Source organism: Garra rufa, chromosome 20 (genome assembly GCF_049309525.1).
Source record: "Garra rufa chromosome 20, GarRuf1.0, whole genome shotgun sequence".
NCBI lineage: Eukaryota > Metazoa > Chordata > Actinopteri > Cypriniformes > Cyprinidae > Garra > Garra rufa.
This window is the reverse complement of record NC_133380.1, coordinates 16,106,670-16,125,980: the sequence shown is the minus strand read 5'-3', so window position 1 is coordinate 16,125,980 and position 19,311 is coordinate 16,106,670. Positions and strand designations below refer to the sequence as shown.

The 19,311-nt window shown below is 35.7% G+C and overlaps 1 protein-coding gene across 1 annotated transcript in view; it reads left to right on the top strand.

The window, feature by feature from the left end:
* fer1l4 (fer-1 like family member 4) overlaps positions 1 to 18,524 on the top strand; it is a 33,954-nt gene extending 15,430 nt beyond the window's left edge. Inside the window, exons 17-47 of the mRNA XM_073825488.1 lie at positions 205 to 290; positions 911 to 1,019; positions 1,141 to 1,330; positions 1,428 to 1,548; positions 1,660 to 1,760; positions 1,843 to 1,930; positions 2,031 to 2,147; positions 3,042 to 3,194; positions 3,469 to 3,652; positions 3,806 to 3,930; positions 4,176 to 4,310; positions 4,859 to 5,032; positions 6,026 to 6,136; positions 6,348 to 6,509; positions 6,823 to 6,988; positions 8,274 to 8,392; positions 9,018 to 9,134; positions 9,222 to 9,261; positions 11,369 to 11,472; positions 11,614 to 11,748; positions 11,853 to 11,969; positions 12,985 to 13,112; positions 13,358 to 13,528; positions 13,803 to 13,957; positions 14,198 to 14,379; positions 15,435 to 15,520; positions 15,910 to 16,008; positions 16,549 to 16,790; positions 16,890 to 17,191; positions 17,286 to 17,386; positions 17,492 to 18,524. Coding sequence (XP_073681589.1) covers positions 205 to 290; positions 911 to 1,019; positions 1,141 to 1,330; positions 1,428 to 1,548; positions 1,660 to 1,760; positions 1,843 to 1,930; positions 2,031 to 2,147; positions 3,042 to 3,194; positions 3,469 to 3,652; positions 3,806 to 3,930; positions 4,176 to 4,310; positions 4,859 to 5,032; positions 6,026 to 6,136; positions 6,348 to 6,509; positions 6,823 to 6,988; positions 8,274 to 8,392; positions 9,018 to 9,134; positions 9,222 to 9,261; positions 11,369 to 11,472; positions 11,614 to 11,748; positions 11,853 to 11,969; positions 12,985 to 13,112; positions 13,358 to 13,528; positions 13,803 to 13,957; positions 14,198 to 14,379; positions 15,435 to 15,520; positions 15,910 to 16,008; positions 16,549 to 16,790; positions 16,890 to 17,191; positions 17,286 to 17,386; positions 17,492 to 17,672 — 4,301 coding nt within the window. The 3' untranslated portion in view covers positions 17,673 to 18,524. The remainder of the gene's footprint in view (positions 1 to 204; positions 291 to 910; positions 1,020 to 1,140; positions 1,331 to 1,427; positions 1,549 to 1,659; positions 1,761 to 1,842; positions 1,931 to 2,030; positions 2,148 to 3,041; positions 3,195 to 3,468; positions 3,653 to 3,805; positions 3,931 to 4,175; positions 4,311 to 4,858; positions 5,033 to 6,025; positions 6,137 to 6,347; positions 6,510 to 6,822; positions 6,989 to 8,273; positions 8,393 to 9,017; positions 9,135 to 9,221; positions 9,262 to 11,368; positions 11,473 to 11,613; positions 11,749 to 11,852; positions 11,970 to 12,984; positions 13,113 to 13,357; positions 13,529 to 13,802; positions 13,958 to 14,197; positions 14,380 to 15,434; positions 15,521 to 15,909; positions 16,009 to 16,548; positions 16,791 to 16,889; positions 17,192 to 17,285; positions 17,387 to 17,491) is intronic.
* Positions 18,525 to 19,311: the final 787 nt, after the last annotated feature.

Below are 19,311 nucleotides of genomic sequence, written 5' to 3'. Positions count from 1 at the left end.
CCAGTGGCAGATATCAGGAGTGTCTGAAACTTGTTTGTCGTTAGTTGCACAGAAATAGCAAATTTTAATGTCAAAATGTAATGTAAAATTTTATCACATGCTGTGTGTCCTTGCTTTCATACACACACAAACATGTTTCAAAGATGCTCTAGCACCCTAATGACAAACAGAGATATTTTTATTCAGCAATGCAGAGTCCCAGAGGGCCTGCCAAGGAGTCTGACGATGCTGGCTCTGAGGTACCAGCTGCAGTTACAGTGGAAGTGGAAGAAGTTCACCCTCTTCCTGAGGTCAGTGACCAGGTTTGCCTGGTAGGAAGAGAGAAAACAGTCTACCATGTACTATTTCATATTACACAAGAGTTAGTCTTTAAATTTGACTGGATGAGCAGCATTACATGACATGTTTCTGCAAGTTACATTGTTACAGCAAAAAAACAAAAACAAAGGGGCTGTCTTTAAAGGCATAGTTCACCCAAAAAATGAAAATTCTGTAATGAATTACTCACCCTCATGTCCTTCCAAACCCGTAAGAACTTCGTTCATCTTTGGAACGTGAATTAAGATATTTTTGATGAAATACGAGAGCTTTCTGACCCTGCATAGATGGCAACAGAACTAAAATGTTCAAACGCCCTAGAAAGGTAGTAAGGACGTTGTTAAAATAGTCCATGTGACATTAGTGATTCAACCGTAATGTTATAAAGCTATGAGAATACTTAACATTTTTGGGGGAAGTAACCCTTTAAGTCATTGAATCATTCACTCACTGAATCATTCACTACTCTGTGTTGCTTGGAGAACTGTTGTATTATCACACTTTCAATTGTACTGATGTTAGAAACAATCATTAATATACTGTAAATAGTATTTCATTTAATCAGTGGTTTATCTGTTATTTCCTCATGCAGAATTTCACTGGAGAAAAGGATGAATTTTTGTTATTTGCATCCTTCTTTGAAGTGACAATGATAGATCCTTCTATTGGCTCCAAACTAGTCACCTTTGAGCTGTCTATAGGTAAGACTTGACTTAACTTATACCAATTGGTTGGCAAGGCCACATTTAACAGAAACCATTTTTTAATATTTTAGTTTCAGTTACGATTTTAGTGTTTACTTACTATAACACTGTTTGACAGGGAATTATGGAAAGACTGTAGATGTGGTAGTGAAGTCCAGCAAGAGTGGTAGTCAGGAGAATCTGGCTGAGGACAGACAGCCACTGTTGGAATCAGATGATGAGTTGGAGAGAGATGAACTTCTGAACCCTGGCCCTCGAGACAAATCCATCACGTCACCTAGAAGACCACAGCCCACTGAATATGACAGGTAAAAAGGCGCTCCCAAGGCTGACAGCTTATCGTTATGTGAAGTGCAGCAGGATTAGCTGAGAATAGCTGCAAACTTTCTCAATTTTATCATCCAGATCATTTAGTTGCATTCCCCTATTCCGAGAGAAACCGTGTAACTTCGTGTGGAGCTACTTTGAGGATCACACCTTCCGATTCCACAACAGCAACTGGTTGTCAAAGATGGCTGACCGGCTGGCAAGTGATACTGAGCAGAAACTATGAATATGACAATCTATTCTGCTCACGCTATTTTATCGTTAGAAAACTGAATTTTCTAAGTTTGATTTATGTCCTATATTCTTCAAGGAATATGGCATTGATGAAGTGGAGATGCTGTTGAAAAGATCAAAAATCAAGGCTAAAGAACGTTTGGTGGATGTCGTGCTGGAATTCTTTTCCACTTGCAAGTAGGACACATTTGCATGACTATTATACAGAGTCATGAGTCTCTTTCTTGATAATAGAAATCTTGTTTTCATCGGCTCTTAGGCAGTACAGCAGTAACTTAGACAGGAAGAGGAATGCTCGTCAAAACACCCTGGATAAGTGCCGTGTGGGGCTCATCAAAAGGAACATTGTGAGTGAATGTACTGATTTTGGTATTACAGAAGTACGCTGATGAATAACATGGCTGTACCCAATAACAGTCTTCACTGAGAATGTGATATGAATTGCAGGTTTTGCTGGCAAAGCAGGCTCTGAGACTGAGAAAGAGAGTCACCAGAAATACAGTTAAAGACAGACTAACTGATCTCAGGAATATCGCAAAGAGACTACGCTTTCTGGCCATAGAAGTAATGCCATTAAGATTCATTCACATCTCCCTTTCAGAATCTGCAAAATGTTAATTATTTAACCAACATAAGAGGGATCATACAAAATGCATGTTATTGTTTTTTTAGTACTAACCTGAATAAGATAAAATGAATAACATAAAAAAATGTTTACATATAGCCCACACAAGAAAATAATAGTTTAATTATTAACTATTATTGAGCCTGTTCAAAAGTTTACATCACCTTGATTCTTAATACTGTGTTGTTACCTGAATAAACCACAGCTGTCTTTTTGTTTAGTGACAGTTGTTTATGAGTCCCTTGTTTGTACTGAACAGCCTGTTGTTCTTCATAAAAATCCTTTAGGTCCCACAAATTCTTTGGTTTTCCAGCATTTTTGTGTATTTGAACTCTTTCCAACAATGACTGTATGATTTTGAGATCTATCTTTTAACACTGAGGACTCATATGCAACTATTGCAGAAGGTTCAAACGCTCACTGATGCTCCAGAAGAAAAAACTATGCATTAAGAGCTGGGGGTTTTTGATCTTGAAGATCAGGGAAAATTGAACTTTTGTCTTCTGGGAAACATGTAACTGTTTTCTGTAGCTTCTGAAGGGCAGTACTAAATGAAAAATATGAAAAAAAAGGATCTTTTCAAAATGCATAGTTTTTCTTTCGGGAGCATCAGTGAGCATTTGAACTTTCTGTAATAGTTACATATGAGTCCCTATGTGAAATATCTTATTCAGGTCAGTACTAATAACATGCATTTTGTATGATCCCTCTTATTTTCTTATTTTGCAGATTCTGAAAGTGGGGGGTGTAAACTTTTGATCCCAAATGTATCTAAAAATGCATGTTGTTTTTTACCACCAAAACAATAAGTGTGTTTGTGTTCTTAAACGCAGCCTCAGAGCACTCTGCCCGATGTGTTTTTGTGGATGATGAGTGGAGGGAAGCGAGTGGCCTATGCCAGGATCCCAGCACCCTCTATTCTCTTCTCACTGGTGGAGGAAGAGAAAGGTAAAGACTGCGGGAAAATCACTGCTGTTTACATGAAGGTGAGTTCCTACTTCATATTGCTTATTGCAAAATCTTGTTCTGCCCAATCCAGTTTTAAAGTAAATCTCTGGGTCTGTGACCAATATTTACCAAGCTTTGATGACTGATGATCTGAAAAATGTAAAAATAGTTAAAAGTTAACTATTAAAAAGAATAGCTGAACACTGGTTCAAGACAGTACTTTCAAAAGTATTAAAAAGCTTGCCGATCCCAAACTTTTGAACAGTATTGTATGTGTGGCTTAATTTTGTTGTTTAATTCTTTTTTCTGTAGACTCCTGGTGGACCAGTGGGGGAAATTTTCGCCAAACTGGAAGTATACATGTGGCTCGGTATCACAAAGTATGCAAAAAACTGCGTCACCAGCCTTCCAGCAGAGTTTAGGCCCGTTTACGAAGAGGCGACATCTGCTGCATTGATTCCCCGTAACATGCCTCCCATCAAATTAGCGGTGGAAGGTACTTTGAGAAATTCATTTTAGCCAATACAGACATCACAGATATTTTCCAATTTGTCTCGGACAGCTTTGAAAACCAATATATTTTAATGTGGGTGACATTTGAATTTTTTTTCATGAAAATGACAGTCCTTCCTTTTGTCCTTCTACCCAGACAGTCGTTATTTCCAGTTACGTGCTCACATTTATCAAGCACGAGGCATTATTGCAGCTGACGACAATGGACTGTCCGACCCCTTCACCAAGGTTGTGTTCAGCACGCAGTGTCAGGTCACACGGGTGGGTCTCATATATATTAGCACATACTTTTTTCTCTCTCTGTTTTCAATAAAAAAAGCACTGGATAGGAAAAGCTCTATATGAAAACTAACTTCCATTCAATTCACATCCAGAGATTTATTGCCCATTTATGACAAGTCCATTAAGTCTAGTGGGATCTGAAGGGGCATAGAAATGAGCCACTTAGCCTTTATTGATTGCAACTTTGTGTCTCAGAGATTGTTAAAAGATTTAATTCTTTGCAGGTATTGGAAGAAACTCTGTCCCCGACGTGGTGTGAGTTACTCTTCTATGATCAGGTTCTGATGGAGGGCAGTAAGGATGAATACAGAGAAGACCCTCCTGTGGTCATCATCAACATCTATGACTACAACAAGCTAGTGAGTGATAGTTTTTATTATGTTAACAGTTTTGGAATGCTGTAATGTGTAAATCAAAACATGCTTAAACAATAGTTAGTTCTAACACTGGTAACGTTTTTAAATTAAATAAATAATAAAGTTGGACCATGTTTTGACATACAATGACTCAAAGGTATAGTTCACCCCAAATGAAAACCCTGTCATTAATTACTCACCCTCATGTTGTTCCAAACCCGTAAGACCTTCATTCTTTTTTGGAACAGAAATCAAAATATTTTTGATTAAATCCGAGAGCCTTCTGACCCTGCATAGACAGCAACACAAGGCTGGGCCACGTTTAAGGCCCAGAAGGTAGAATGAACATTAATAAAATAGTCCATGTGCCAGTAATTAAGGGTAATTAATGACAGAATTTCATTTTTGGGTGAACTATCTCTTTAATGTTAAATGTTTAATGTATAAGAGCATGTATATGTCCATGAATAGTCTAGAACAATAGAAGTCACAATTATGAAAGTTTATGTTACAGTGCAATTTATTTGTGGTACATTTGAATGTTACAACAGGGCAGTCCACAAGCCCTTGGTCGTGCATTTGCAAAGCCAGAGCTGAAGTTTGTGGAAGAGCCATATAAAAAACCCCAGCTCCAGTTTTTTGAGATCACAAAAGGCAAGAGCAAAGCTGGTGAAATTCTGGCAGCGCTTGAGCTCATCGAGTTGGATTACTCAGGCTTTGGAGAGGTGGGACTCCTTTTTTTCCTCATGAATTTCATTGCAAAAGACAGTGAGTAGAGAATCTAGCTTAAAGGATTAGTTCACTTCAAGAATAAAAAATTCTGATAATTTATTCACCACCATGTCGTCCAAGATGTTCATGCTTTTCTTTCTTCAGTCAGAAGAAACTAAGGTTTTTTGAGGAAAACATTCTAGCATTTTACTCCATATAGTGGACTTTAATGGGAGCCAATGGGTTAAAGGTCCAAATTGCAGTTTCAATGCAGCTTCAAAAGGCTTTACATGATCCAAGCTGAGGTAAAATTGTCTTATGTGGTGAAATGATCGGTCATTTTCAAAAAAAAATAAATTAAAAGGTATGTATTTTTTAAACACAAATGCATTTTTTTACAAAATGACCGATCGTTTCACTACATAAGACGTTTCCTCAGCTGGGATCGTGTAGAGCCCTTTGAAGCTGCAATGAAACTACAAACCCGTTGGCACTTATTAAAGTCCACAGCATGGAGAAAAGAATGTTTTTCTCAAAAGCCTTAATTTTTTTTGACTAAAGAAAGAAAGACATGAAGAGCTTGAATGACATGGACATTTTTGTTCTGGAAGTAAACTAATCCTTTAATGCACAAATGACTTTAAGCATCCATTTGTCTGTTAGAGAGCAGCTGAATGAATAGAAAGATATATATTCACATATTCACATTAATATTGTAAAACATTACTACAACTCACATAAATTGTGTTCTATTTTATTGTATATTTAAAATGCAGTGTATTACATTGTCACAAACCCTTTCAGAAATTATTCTGATATGCTTATTTGGTGTTCAAGCAACATTATTATTATTATTAATTATGTTAAAAGCAGTTGTGTTGCTTTTTCCTGACGGTAAATCAGGTTGTAGCCAATCGACTTGTAGCCAATACTGCTGCTAAATTCACCTTCACCTGTCTATAACAGAAAGTCTCTAAATATGTTTGTGTGCTCTGAATCCATCTCAGCCAGCTCTGCCACTGGATGTTGACCCCAAGGAACCACAGTACATTGAAGAAGAACGCTATTATATCATTCCTGAGGGAGTTCGACCTGTACTCAGGAAATACAGAATAGAGGTACAATCTTGAACAGATATAACCTGAATCAAAATTGCAAGTTTTATGTAACATCAACATTTAAAGGTCTTACATGCCAAAGAACAGATTGATTTCTTAAAAGTGTTCATATCCCCAAGAGAGTGTTTAAAATAGCAGCATGTTTTGACCTACTGCACATTTACCAGCTGACTTGTCTACAGTGTTTTGAACTCAAACCCTTTAACGGCAGGTGCTGTACTGGGGCCTGAGGGACCTGAAAAGGGTCAACCTGTTTGAAGTGGAGCGGCCTCAAGTGAGGATTGAGTGTGCTGGCCAGATGATCGAGTCGGAGGAAATTCAGAGCTACAAGCTGAATCCTAACTTCAGTGATGTGGTTAAACACTTTGATGTTGTAAGACTCCCTCTTTTCAAAGTATTAGACCTTATCTCAAGAGCTGTGTTGAGAACATGCTCGCCATACATGCTTTGATCACATATCCTGTTTCAGATTACTAAGTTAAAAGCAAAGCTGGAAAGATTTAGGCTGCTATTGAGTCTGATGTCTTGCTCAGAATGATTCATTACACAATATGTAGTCAACACATGTCTTTGCTAGCTATCTGTATTTATTTGTGATTGTTTGGTGGTGCCATTTAGCATTCAATATTTGATCACTTTTATTATCATATGTGCGCAATGACTCATAAATTATCATGTGTCTTCAGGAACTTCCAGAACTCGTTTACTTGCATCCTCCACTTACTATCTTCGTAATGGAGCAGAGAGCATTCGGGAGGATGGTCCTGGTGGGAACTCATGTGGTCCAAAACCTTGTGCAGTTTGGTCCCAGGGACCAAGAGGAGTGGAAAGACGAGGAGGAGGAGCCTGAGGGTATGGAACCTTCTATAGCTCATATGTTAGTGGTTTAAAGGCCAAAAATAAAGCATCTGCTGACCTGATATGTGAACATATAAATAATTTACATTTAAAAGTGCACATGCCATCCTAGTTTCTTTATGAACTAGGATGGCATGAAACTTTGTTCAAATGAGAAAAGGCACTGACCGCATTTACACTACCAGTCCAAAGTTTTTGAACCGTAAGATTTGTATTATTTTAAACATAAAGTCTACATTTATTTGATCCAAAGAAACCAAAAACAGTAACTGTTTTCTATTTTAATATATTTTAAAACGTTATTTATTCCTGTGATTTCAAAGCTGAATTTTTAGCATCATTACTCCAGTCACATGATCCTTCAGAAATCATTAATATTCTGATTTGCTGCTCAAAAAACATTTATTATTATTATTATGTTGAAAACAGCTGAGTATAATTTTTCAGGTTTCTTTGATGAATAGAAAGTTCAGAAGAACAGCATTTATTCGAAATAGATATCTTTTGTAACATTATAAATGTTTTTATCATCACTTTTGATCAATTTAAAACATCCTTATCATTTCTTGCGAAAAACTAAAAAATATATACTGACTCCAAACGTTTGAATGTTATACTGTATAATGTTACTTTTTATTTCAGATAAATGCTGATCTTTGGATTTTTCTATTCATCCAAAAATCCTGAAAAATGTACTCTAAATAAGATGATTACATGACCCACAATTCCAATTTTTACATAATGCATATACATGGGATCAGTAAAAATAAAAATAAATAAATAGTTTTGTTTTTCAGAAGCACACATTAAATTGATCAAAAGTGACAGTAAAGACATTTATAATGTTACACAAGATTTATTTTGACTTTATATTTATCAAAGAATCCTGTAAAACATGTACCACCGTTTTAATGAAAATAAACAGTAAGAAATGTTTCTTGAGCACCAAATCACCGAAGACAGGAATAAATTACATTTTAAAACAGAAAACAGTTATTTATATAAGCTGTAATAATATTTCACAATAATACAGTTTCTACTGTATTTTGATCAAACAAATGCAGCCTTGGTGAGCATAAGAGACTTCTTTCAAAAACATTAACAATTTTACTGATTTCAAAATACAAAAGTATTTTAATCAGAGTATAACCACATTTTGAAAACTATCAGTATTTCTACACATCTAAGCATGGTCATTGTTGACTGTTTTTTAATAGAATATGGACTATAGTTTTTAACATAGAAATTTCCTAATAAATTCTTAACAATTTGCTTACAGTTTTAGAGAAGAAGCCTCCCCAGAAGTCCACTCCTCTAACTACAGTGATCACCATGGATTTGGGAGGACTTCCTCTGAAGGATAGCAAAATTCCTATTAACCCACTTAACTTAGTCACAGTAAGTTCCACTGACTTTATTTTTCAGAATGAACACTTATTTTAGTATTGCTACATTGCTACTCACCATATGTGACACTGGACCACAAAACCAGTCATAATTATTTTGAATTGGCATTTACAAGTCATTTGAAAGCTGAATAAATAAGCTATTGGTATATGTATGATTTGTTACAATATGATAGTATGGGGTATCTAGTCTGGGTGCAGTGACGTTAGTTGGCTGCTTTGGGATGTTTGAAATAGCTCCTAATGAGTACTTAGCACACATGTTTTTAACCATCCACGGTCTGCAGTTATTAAATCTGAAGGCCTTTGCACCCATTAACCTGTTGATTATGGTGTGAATGTGCTGGTTTGTTGAGCGCAGTGAAGTGTGTTCCTGTGCCAGTTTGAGCTCCTGCTGTTAGATCACTCTGATTAATTGGGCAGCCACTGCATAGCCAAGACCCCTGCTGACATCCAAATGGGATGCTTTCAATCATGAATGTGTGCGTTTGGCTTTTAAAAATCTGTGTTCATGTTTAGAATGTGAAGGCCTGCTCACAAATTAAAGGTTTGGAGAACAACATGAGGGTGAGTAAATGAATTGTAATTGTAATTAATGCGGAAATCTACATTTTCAGTCTCCAATCAAAAAGGTGATTAAAAAAGAGGAGGAGTTAGAGGAGGAGCCACCAGAAAAGGAGGAGCTTGATTGGTGGTCTAAATATTACGCATCACTTGCTGAACTCGAAAAACAGGTGATAACTTATTTTGATGGTTTAAACTCTGTGCTTATTGGTTTTCTCAAGATGTGAAAGTCTTGTTTCCATCCATCTATTCTTCAGGAGGTCAAAGAGGATGATTTGGAAGATGGACAAGATGGAGGTATTATAAACGCAAACATTATTTAATTGTTACTTTATTCTAAATGAATCATTTTTTTTCAATGTCAATGACTCATTCATAAAGACTTGCATAACCACAACAATATTTACACTTCTGAACAGAACCAATTAGACAGAAACCTCAAAACACATTTGGGCACTTAAAGGATTAGCTCACTCATTAAAACTTCTTGATAATTTACTCACACCTATGTCATCCAACATGCTCATGGGTCAAAGACGAAAAAGGGTTCAAGCATAAAAACAATAAGTGTTATACTGCTTTAAATTGTTGTTGTTTTTCCAAAAAATAAATAAATAAAATGTTTTCTGTTTAATTTAATTGCATGTTTGTTTTTGTTTTTCTGAGCTTAAAATAAACATCATACTTTTTCCCTAATTTACAGAAGACATTCACTAAAATGGCATTCAGTGTAATTTTTCAAGCATATTTACAACAAAAATCAATTTATGACATATTAAAAGATGAATTACTATAGCTCTATAATTTCTATAGCTCATATGTTAGTGGTTTAAAGGCCAAAAATAAAGCATCTGCTGACCTGATATGTGAACATAAATAAATTACATTTAAAAGTGCACCAGATTCACTTTCTTTATAAACTAGGATGACGTGAAACTTTGTTGAAATGAGAAAAGGCACTGACTGCATTTACACTACCAGTCAAAAGTTTGTTGTTGTTTTTCCAAAAAATAAATGAATAAAATGTTTTCTGTTTAATTGCATTTTTGTTTTTGTTTTTCTGAGCTAAAAATAAACACCATACATTTTTCCCTAATTTACAGAAGACACCCACTAAAATGGCATTCAGTGTAATTTTTCAAGAATATTTACAGCAAAAATCAATTTATGACATATTAAAAGATGAATTCCTTTAACCACAAATACTAATTAGTTTTAATTCTACATTTTTTTTAAATTTCCACTATACTAGGTTTTGCCCATTTGTCAGTAAGAATTTTTACTCATTTAAAACACAATCAAATTTAATATGCTCCTTTATTCTTTTATATATTTTAGTAAGTACAAGTCAAAATAAGCATGTTGTTTGAATTTTTACATAAATATTGTGTTACACTGAATGACAATGTAACATAATTTCAACCAAATTTTGACATCTCCAAAAACTTATTTGACCCTAATCTTAATCTTTGATCTTCATGTCTTTCATCTTTATGTCTTTCTTTCAAAAAGAAATTACGATTTTTGAGAAAAACATTCCAGGATTTTTCTTCATATAGTGGACTACAATGGGAGCAAACAGGTTGAAGGTCCAGATTGCAGTTTCATTGCATCTTCAAATGGCTCTATACGATCCCAGCCTATGAATAAGGGTCTTATCTAATAAAACGAATGCTCATTTTCCAAAAAAAAAAAGAACTAAGAACTAACCACGCTCGACCTTTCCAACTTGGTTGCGCAATGTGTAAAGTCATTGACGCACGTTGCAAAACTAGTGCAAGAAGAGCATTTGTGGGTAAAAAGTATGTAATTTTTTTCTCTTGATAGAAAATGGTTGATTGTTTCAGTAGATAAGACTCTTATTCCTCAACTGGGATTGTGTAGAGCGCTTGGAAGCTGCATTGAAACTGCAGTTTGCACCTTCAACCCATTGATCCCAATTGAAGTTCCCTATATAGAGAAAAATCCTTCCTCAAAAAAAAAAAAAATTCTTTTCAGATGAAAAAAGAAAGACATGAACTTCTTGGATGACATGGGGGTGAGTTAATTATCAAGAAAATAAATTCAGGACCGAACTAATCCCTTAAGCCACACATAAAAATAGATTGTCAAATGCCTTACATAACAAAATACTAAAAGTATATGAATCTGTGGTTACTTTGTGTAGAACACTGTGTAAATCCGAAGGTAAATTACTTCAAACATGCTCTAAAAATCAGCTATGGGCTGAATGAAAGTGAAATTACATCTGAGAGAAGTTCTAGTGTAATTCGTTTGTGGTTGCCACTTGGTTTGAGCTGGCATTCACATATTTTTAGTGTGACCTCAGTAACCACATCTTCTGCTTTAGGATGCATAGGACTGAATGTGTTTCAAAGCATAAGTGTAATGTCACATTCTGCAGATGGAGCACCTCTGAGCATGTCAGCACTAGAGGCAGAGGATGATGAGGCTGTGATTGAAATAGAGCCGCCTGCTCCAAAGAGGAAAAACATTGCCACCTTACAGGTTCAAAATGTTCTTTAAACTGCAGTCCTTTTATTTATTACAATACAGTGTTTTATTTCTGCGCTTCGGCCATTTTAAAACTATTTGCAATGTTTATTTTTTGTCCTTTTTTCTTTGTTGCCCTTTTATTTCATTCCCTAGCTTTACAAGTCTGAACTAGAAAATGAATTCAGTCAGTTCATGGACTGGTTGCACATATTTCCCATCTACAAAGGCAAATCCAGCCTGGACGATGAAGAGGAAGATGAAAGTACGAGATATATGGGTAAATATAAGGTGAGATGTGCATTTGACAAGCTCATGCACTGGATAAGCAGTGTGACCGCATGCATGAAAAATGTGAGGATTAGAGGTTAAAGCAAAGCTGTGCTTCATTGCAGGGATCGTTTTTGATATACCCCATCGCTCCTGAAGACGAGGATGCAGACTGTCAGATCACTAATGGAATTCCCAAAAATGCACCCATCAAAGTCCTTGTGAGGGTATATGTTGTAAAAGTGGGTATCAGTTGTTCAAAACAAATTCCTTTTTTTCAGTTTCACAAATTCTGCTCAGTTAGTAGAGAGAGTTAACATTAACTTTTTAGATTTTAGATTATTTATTTGTATGTATAAGGAAAATGTACAGTTGAAGTCAAAAGTTTACACACCTTGCAGAATCTGCAAAATGTTAATTATTTTACCAAAATAAGAGGGATCATACAAAATGCATGTTATTTTTTTGATTTAGAACTGACCTGAATAAGATATTTAACATTAAAGACATTTACATATAGTCCATGAGAGAAAATAATAGTTAATAACTTATGAAAATGAACCCATTCAAAAGTTTACATACACTTGATTTTTAATACTATGTTGTTACCTGAATTTTGCAGATTCTGCAAGGTGTATGTAAACTTTTGACTTCATCTGTATATTTTAGATGTTCTCATCATTCATCCTTAAGTCAGTATGGAGTAAAAATTCATATCCTCTATTTTCCGAATGCATGTTATTGATCTTATTGTGAACGATTCATTCATACATGTTTCTCTCTTTTTTAATTTTTTTCCATTTAAACTGTCATAGCTTAATTATTCACACTTCTCTGTCTCTCCACTGATGCATGTTGAGTTTCTCCACTCATTTAGTCCACCTAAATTCAGCCTCCATTCAATCTTCAACCAATTAATAGAAACAAGTCTCTTTCCTACATTATCCTACATTAACTTTTCATCATAACAGAGAAAAAGAGCTGTTGCTATATCCATTACATAGCAATTATAATTTTTTCTCAATTTGTATAATTTCTTTTTTCATTTCAGTATAATATCCTTTTACAATTTGCAAATAAATAGTCCTGGATATATCACAATTATACAAGAAATACAAAAATAATCAGTGCTTTTAAATGGAGCTTGTATGCAGGGCGCATTGCATGCATTACATTGATACAGTTTTCCATAATTTCCCCTTATATTTTCTGTGCATTGAATCTAAATTTGAACTGTTTTTTCTTGTGAACCCCAAGGCAACCAATCTGGCACCCACAGACCCAAATGGAAAAGCAGACCCCTATGTGGTGGTGAAAGTTGGCCAGCAGCAAATGGACAGCAAAGAGCGCTACATTCCCAAACAACTGAACCCAGTGTTTGGAGAGTAAGTGCCGTCTGTTCACAAAATGAATGGGAAAATTCACAACATTCAATATGATGGCTGTAAGAATGAAAAATGAAATTACATTTTTTATAGAGGCTGTATTATTTACACTTGAAGGCACATGCACACTGACAGCCTGAAAACGACAGTACAGTTGTAGCCTGAAAACAACTAAAAAGACAATCTCTGATATCATTTGATTACTGATTTAATATTTAATATGCTGATGTCTCGTTTTCCCACAGAGTGTTCGAATTGACCGTGTCCTTCCCTCTGGAGACAGAGCTCACGCTGTATGTGTTTGACCATGACCTTGTGGGCTCTGATGACCTGATTGGCGAGACCCGCGTGGACCTGGAGAACCGTTTCTTCAGCCAGCACCGCGCCGGATGTGGCCTGGCCCTTCATTACGATAAGTGGGTAATAGTTTTGGCCTGTGATGATGACGATGATAATGATTATAATGATGATTAGTATTATTATCTTTGTCGTGACCACTACCGTCATTGTCATTGTTGTCTTCAAAGCTCATCGACCACTTTAAGCTCATATTCGAAGAGCTGTTGACTGTCAGTTGATTGTTTGCAGCCGCAGCGCTTAAGAGACTGAGATAAATTTAGCAGTTTTGTGGCCTGATTTTCTTTTGACTCTCTACAGGTTAAATCAGATTAGACTGTCTTGTGATTTCAGGGATGGTTATAATAAGTGGAGAGATGCCAAGAAACCCACTGCGATATTATCGGAGCTCTGCCGCAAAAATGGGATTCCACCTCCAGAGTACAGAGAGTCTGAAATTAAAGTTCTCAACAAGATCTTCAAAGTTCCCAATGAGGCTTTTCCAGAAGGTGGAAATACAATTTTACTCATTTATTCATAAATAAAGATTATAAAGCACCTTCATGTAAAACAAAGATTCATTTTGTGTTTGGCTCAACAGAGACACAAAAAAATCCACATCCTTTTATTGTTTCAGGGCATTGAACTTTTTCTTTGTCAAAATGGACATATGAACCACACATTTTCAATTAGACTGACATCTATTGACACATCATGTATGGTTTTAACATGAGACTTTGGTGCTGCAGAGTTGCTAAAGAAGAATAAGAAGACTGAGGAAGACTTTGCAGAGCTGGATGAGCATAAAGCTCTGAGTGTCCTGCAGCGCTGGAAGGAGATGAGAGAGTTCTGTGAGGGAGCGTGTCCTTTGGTTCCTGAGCATGTGGAAGTCCGCTCACTGCTTAACGCCGAAAAGCCAGGCCTCCCTCAGGTCAGACTCCATTGCACGACTGGTTAGCAGTCTTAGTCAAGGCCAGTTAGCTTGAATCAGGTCATCTCTTCACCCAAAGGATAGTTCACCCAAAAATGAAAATTCTGTCTTTATTCACCCATGTCATTCCAAACTTGTAAGACCTTCGTTCATCTTCTAAACACAAATTAAGATGTTTTTGATGAAATCCGAGAGCTTTCTGACCCTACTTGGACAGCAACGCAACTGACACGTTCAAGGCCCAGAAAGGTAGTAAGGATTTTGATAAAATAGTCCATGTGACATCAGTGGTTAAACCTTGATTTTATGAAGCTACGAGAATACTTGAAAAAACTAAAATAATGAGTTTATTCAACAATTTCATCTCTTCCATGACAGTCTTCGATGCACGTTCATGAGGGTAACACGATGCATGCTTTCATGTGTTCATCTCTCCTAGTTCATCGTCTATATATTCTGGTTCAAATAAGGCTGTACAAAAAAATGTGTGGCGCAGACTGACACAAAAGAGAAGAAATAGTTTGAAAAATGTCCTTACTACTTTTCTAAGCCTTGAATGTGGTAGTTGCGTTGGTGTCTATACAAGGTCAGAAAGCCCTCGGATTTCCTCAAAAATCCTAATTTGTGTTCTGAAGAAGAACGAAGGTCTTATGTGTTTGGAATGACGTGAGGGTGAGTAACTAATGTTGGAATTTAAATTTTTGGGTAAACTATCCTTTTAAGTTGCGTCCGAAATTACGTACTGTACACTATATACTTATTCAATGCATTATGTGCTCAATCATCTTGTGTGTTCATTTTATAAGGTTATTTTGTCCATCATTAGAGTCTGATAGCCTGTCTCATTCCAGGATGTTATTAAAGCTCCAACAGACTTCGTTTTTCGGTTAATTAAATGCATTATCTGGGGATTTGAAGTTTAGAATTTTCAGTGTGTGCACACTAATCACACTATTTATACTAAAAATGGCATAGAACAGTGTATAAGTATGCAAACTAAGATGCACCATTGTACTTGAACATATTCTCTTATGTCTCTGTCTTTGACCTGACAGGGTTATGTTCACATGTGGATTGATATGTTTCCAGTGGATGTACCTCCACCACCACCTGTTAATATCAAACCTAGACTTCCAGAGAGGTAATCAGGACATTACACACTCTTTAAACTAAAGCAATATATAGTGCTTTAGAGAAAGCGTGACCATTTTGACACCATTTTCTAAGAACACAATGTCACAAATGACTTGATAAAAAGAGTTAAATATCTGAAGATTTCTTCCTTCATCTCAAAAAAAGGTTAAATACAACCCAGCACTGGGCAAAATATGGACACACCCAGTGACTGGGTTGTTTTGATCTAACGGTTGAGTTAAATGATTAACCCAACCATCTGGGTATTTTTATTTAACTCAGTTATTGTTTAAAAAGTACTATATGGCTTAATTAAAATGAACCTCTCTCAGGATTAATAATTTGCTTATGTGTAGTATTTGTGTAATGAGAGAATATTTATCCCTATGTTTCTAGTTATGAACTGCGTGTGATCATCTGGAATACTGATGATGTCGTACTGGATGATGTCAATCCTTTCACTGGAGAGCCATCAAGTGACATCTATGTTAAAGGGTCAGAATACACAATAAATATAATACAAGAAAAACTAACAAAAAAGTTTATTTGATACCCCTTTAGGGTTCTCTATAACATAAAAAAAAAAAAAAAAAATATATATATATATATATATATATTCTATTTTTTTATTTTTTCCAGCATGGATGCATTAAATTAATAAAAGTGGAAATGCAGACATTTAAAAAGTTTAATATATATTTTTTAAATATATAATATCTATATATAGTTGAGGTGAAAAGGTTACATCCCCCTTTCAGAATCTGCAAATTTAGTACTCACCTGAATAGGATATTTCACATAAAAGACATTTACATAGAGTCTACAAGAGAAAATAATAGTTGAATTTATAAAAAAGAAATAAGAAAAATGTACACATCTCCATTCTGTTAAATAAACAATAACATGCATTTTGTATGATCCTTCTTAATTTGATAAAATAATTAACATTTTGCAGATTTTAAAAGGGGGATGTAAAATTTTTAAACTTATGAATGGTAGTGTATAATAAAAATATATAAATTTCATATTCGCCAGCTGGATTAAAGGTCTAGAAGATGAGAAGCAGGAGACGGACGTGCATTTTAATTCCCTCACTGGTGAAGGCAACTTCAATTGGCGCTTTGTCTTTCACTTTGACTATCTTCCTACGGAAAAAGAGATCATCTACAAGAAGAAGGAGTCACTGTTCGCCCTTGAGGAGACTGAATTCCGCCAGCCGTCTGTTCTGGTGCTGCAAGTCTGGGATTACGACCGCATCGGCTCCAATGACTTCTTAGGTTTGTGGTTTTAGTAACTAGCCAAGAGTTCATGAATGAAATCTAGTGACATTTTCTAGTTAATCCTTAAAATGATCTCTTTCTAACTAATGTGACCAGGATCCATAGAGTTGCGTCTCAGCGATATGGTCCGTGCATCAAAAACATCCGAGCAATGCAGCGTCAGGATGGCCAAAGACAAAGCTGGCCCTCGCTTCTCTATCTTCCGCAGCAAAAGGATGAAGGGCTGGTGGCCGCTCATCAAACTGAAGAGCCAAGAGGATATAGAGAGAGAGGAGAGGGAGGCAGAACAAGAGAAGAAAAACAAGAAGAAGAAGAAAAAGAAGTCAAGCAAGCGTGGTCAGATGAAACCAGAAGATCTGCAGTTTGTGGACCACAGTGGGAACACCTTCCTCCTAATGGTACAAGCACTAACACTGAGTAAAATGAATCTGGCAATACCTGTTTATTACTAAAGGTGGACTCAGGCTCTTCATTCATTAATGTGGTTTTCAGGGTAAAGTAGAGGCAGAGTTCCATCTAGTGACAGCTGAAGAAGCCGAGAAGAACCCTGTGGGAAAAGCACGCAAAGAACCTGAACCTCTGGAAAAACCAAAGTAAGGGACTAAAGCTGCACATATATTCATATGAGTTTGCATATTTTTATTTTTATCTTGTACTTGCTGAAATATGCTACATAAATATGTTTTTGTCCCTTTAAGTCGCCCCAAGACATCCTTCAACTGGTTTGTGAATCCGATGAAGACCTTTGTGTTCTTTATCTGGAAGAAGTACAAGAAGTACATCATTGCTTTGATCATTTTGGTTATCCTGGGGCTCTTCCTCTTCCTCATCCTCTACACCCTGCCTACACACATCAGCCAGCTTATTGTCAACGGTTGAGAAGGTGGAAATGCACATAAACAGAGAAATTGACGAATCAACATGGGAAATAATGATACACCTGGGAGCATAGCCATTATTTGCTTTTAATGGAAAAGACATAAGCAATTATAATAGAATAAGACTTTAACATTACAAACAATTTCCTGTCAATAAATTCAGTGCAGTTTAATGCTTTATGATTCAATGTACATAATGCTCGAAAGTTTTAGACTATACGTTTTTTTTTTAAATGAAATGAATACATTTATTCAGCAAGGGTGCATTTAAGCATTAGTCACTTTAGATAATTTCCTGATAATTTACTCACCCCCCTGTCAACCAAGATGTTCATGTCTTTCTTTCTTCAGTCGAAAATAAATTAGCCTTTTTTTTTAAGGAAAACATTCCAATATTTTTAATATTTCCAATATATTCTGGGACTGTTTTGACAATAAAGTGATATGGTATGGAAAGTATACAAACAACAAAAAATATTGCCTTCATTCAGATGAAAAATCTTTGATTTATGTCTAGACTGTCAGAACTTTGCCATTTTCCAAAAATATTTCCATATTGTGTGCAAGTTTAGGGTAATATTTGCAGAACTTGACAAGGAGCAGAGACATCAGGATTCAGCCATTTGAGTTTTGTGACAGAAGCTATTCTATGGAGATACATGGCAGAAATTTGATAAATCAATTGAGCTCCAACCTGGTCACAGTATATGCTAGAGCTTCAGTGACACTGCTGCTCGGTGTACTGGATGACATGACAAATAGAAACCAACATCTATCAAAAAAAGTATATTCAGAAAGCATTCAAGAAAATGCTTTCTGCATCTTTAGAAAGCAGATTTTAAGGCATGTGCCTTAATGGTAGTAAATGATACTTCACTAGCTTCCCTACAGCACTGATGATTCTGAGCTGATCTCAGAGTACATGATCTAAACCCACTCATGTGAGATAATTGCCTGTAATATAGAGAAGGGTAATTATATAGAATCCACCAGTGAAGCCTTACTGTCACATGGGAATACAGCTAAAAACTAGCAGCTAATGGACATGCAAATGATCACTTAATAATAACCACAGTTTCCATGGTTATGCTCTTAAACCAAGCAGTGTGATGAATCTATACATCAGGACACATCAGTGTTATGGACATGATGTTACAAAAAATAAGTTAACCTTAAGCTATTTATAAGTATGTGAATACCAAGGTACTTAAATAAGGAATTATCTGATACCATCACCATGATGTGCCATTTTATGTTAGGAGATACATTTTTTGTTAATCTCAGTTGTAATTGGATATTGTCACTTTAATTGTATCAGCTTCCATCATCTACAAAAACTTTTTGGAGTGAATGAATTAATGAAAATATGTAATTAATCTGTCTTTCTGAGATATTTGGTTACTTTAATGCCATCTTTTTATTCTCACGAGCCAACCTGATCACAAAATACATTGTTTAGGGGGTTATGGTTTTGTCCCACTCAATAATAAACTTCAAGTTTAATTACTTTGCTATATTTTGACAGCATTTGACTTTTTTTTTTTTTTGAATGATTTTGTTTGTTTTCAGTGTGGTTACCTAAAAGTTGGCCTATATAGTTTTACAGTGTGTGGGCTTTAGGCATCCAGCCTCTACAGTCT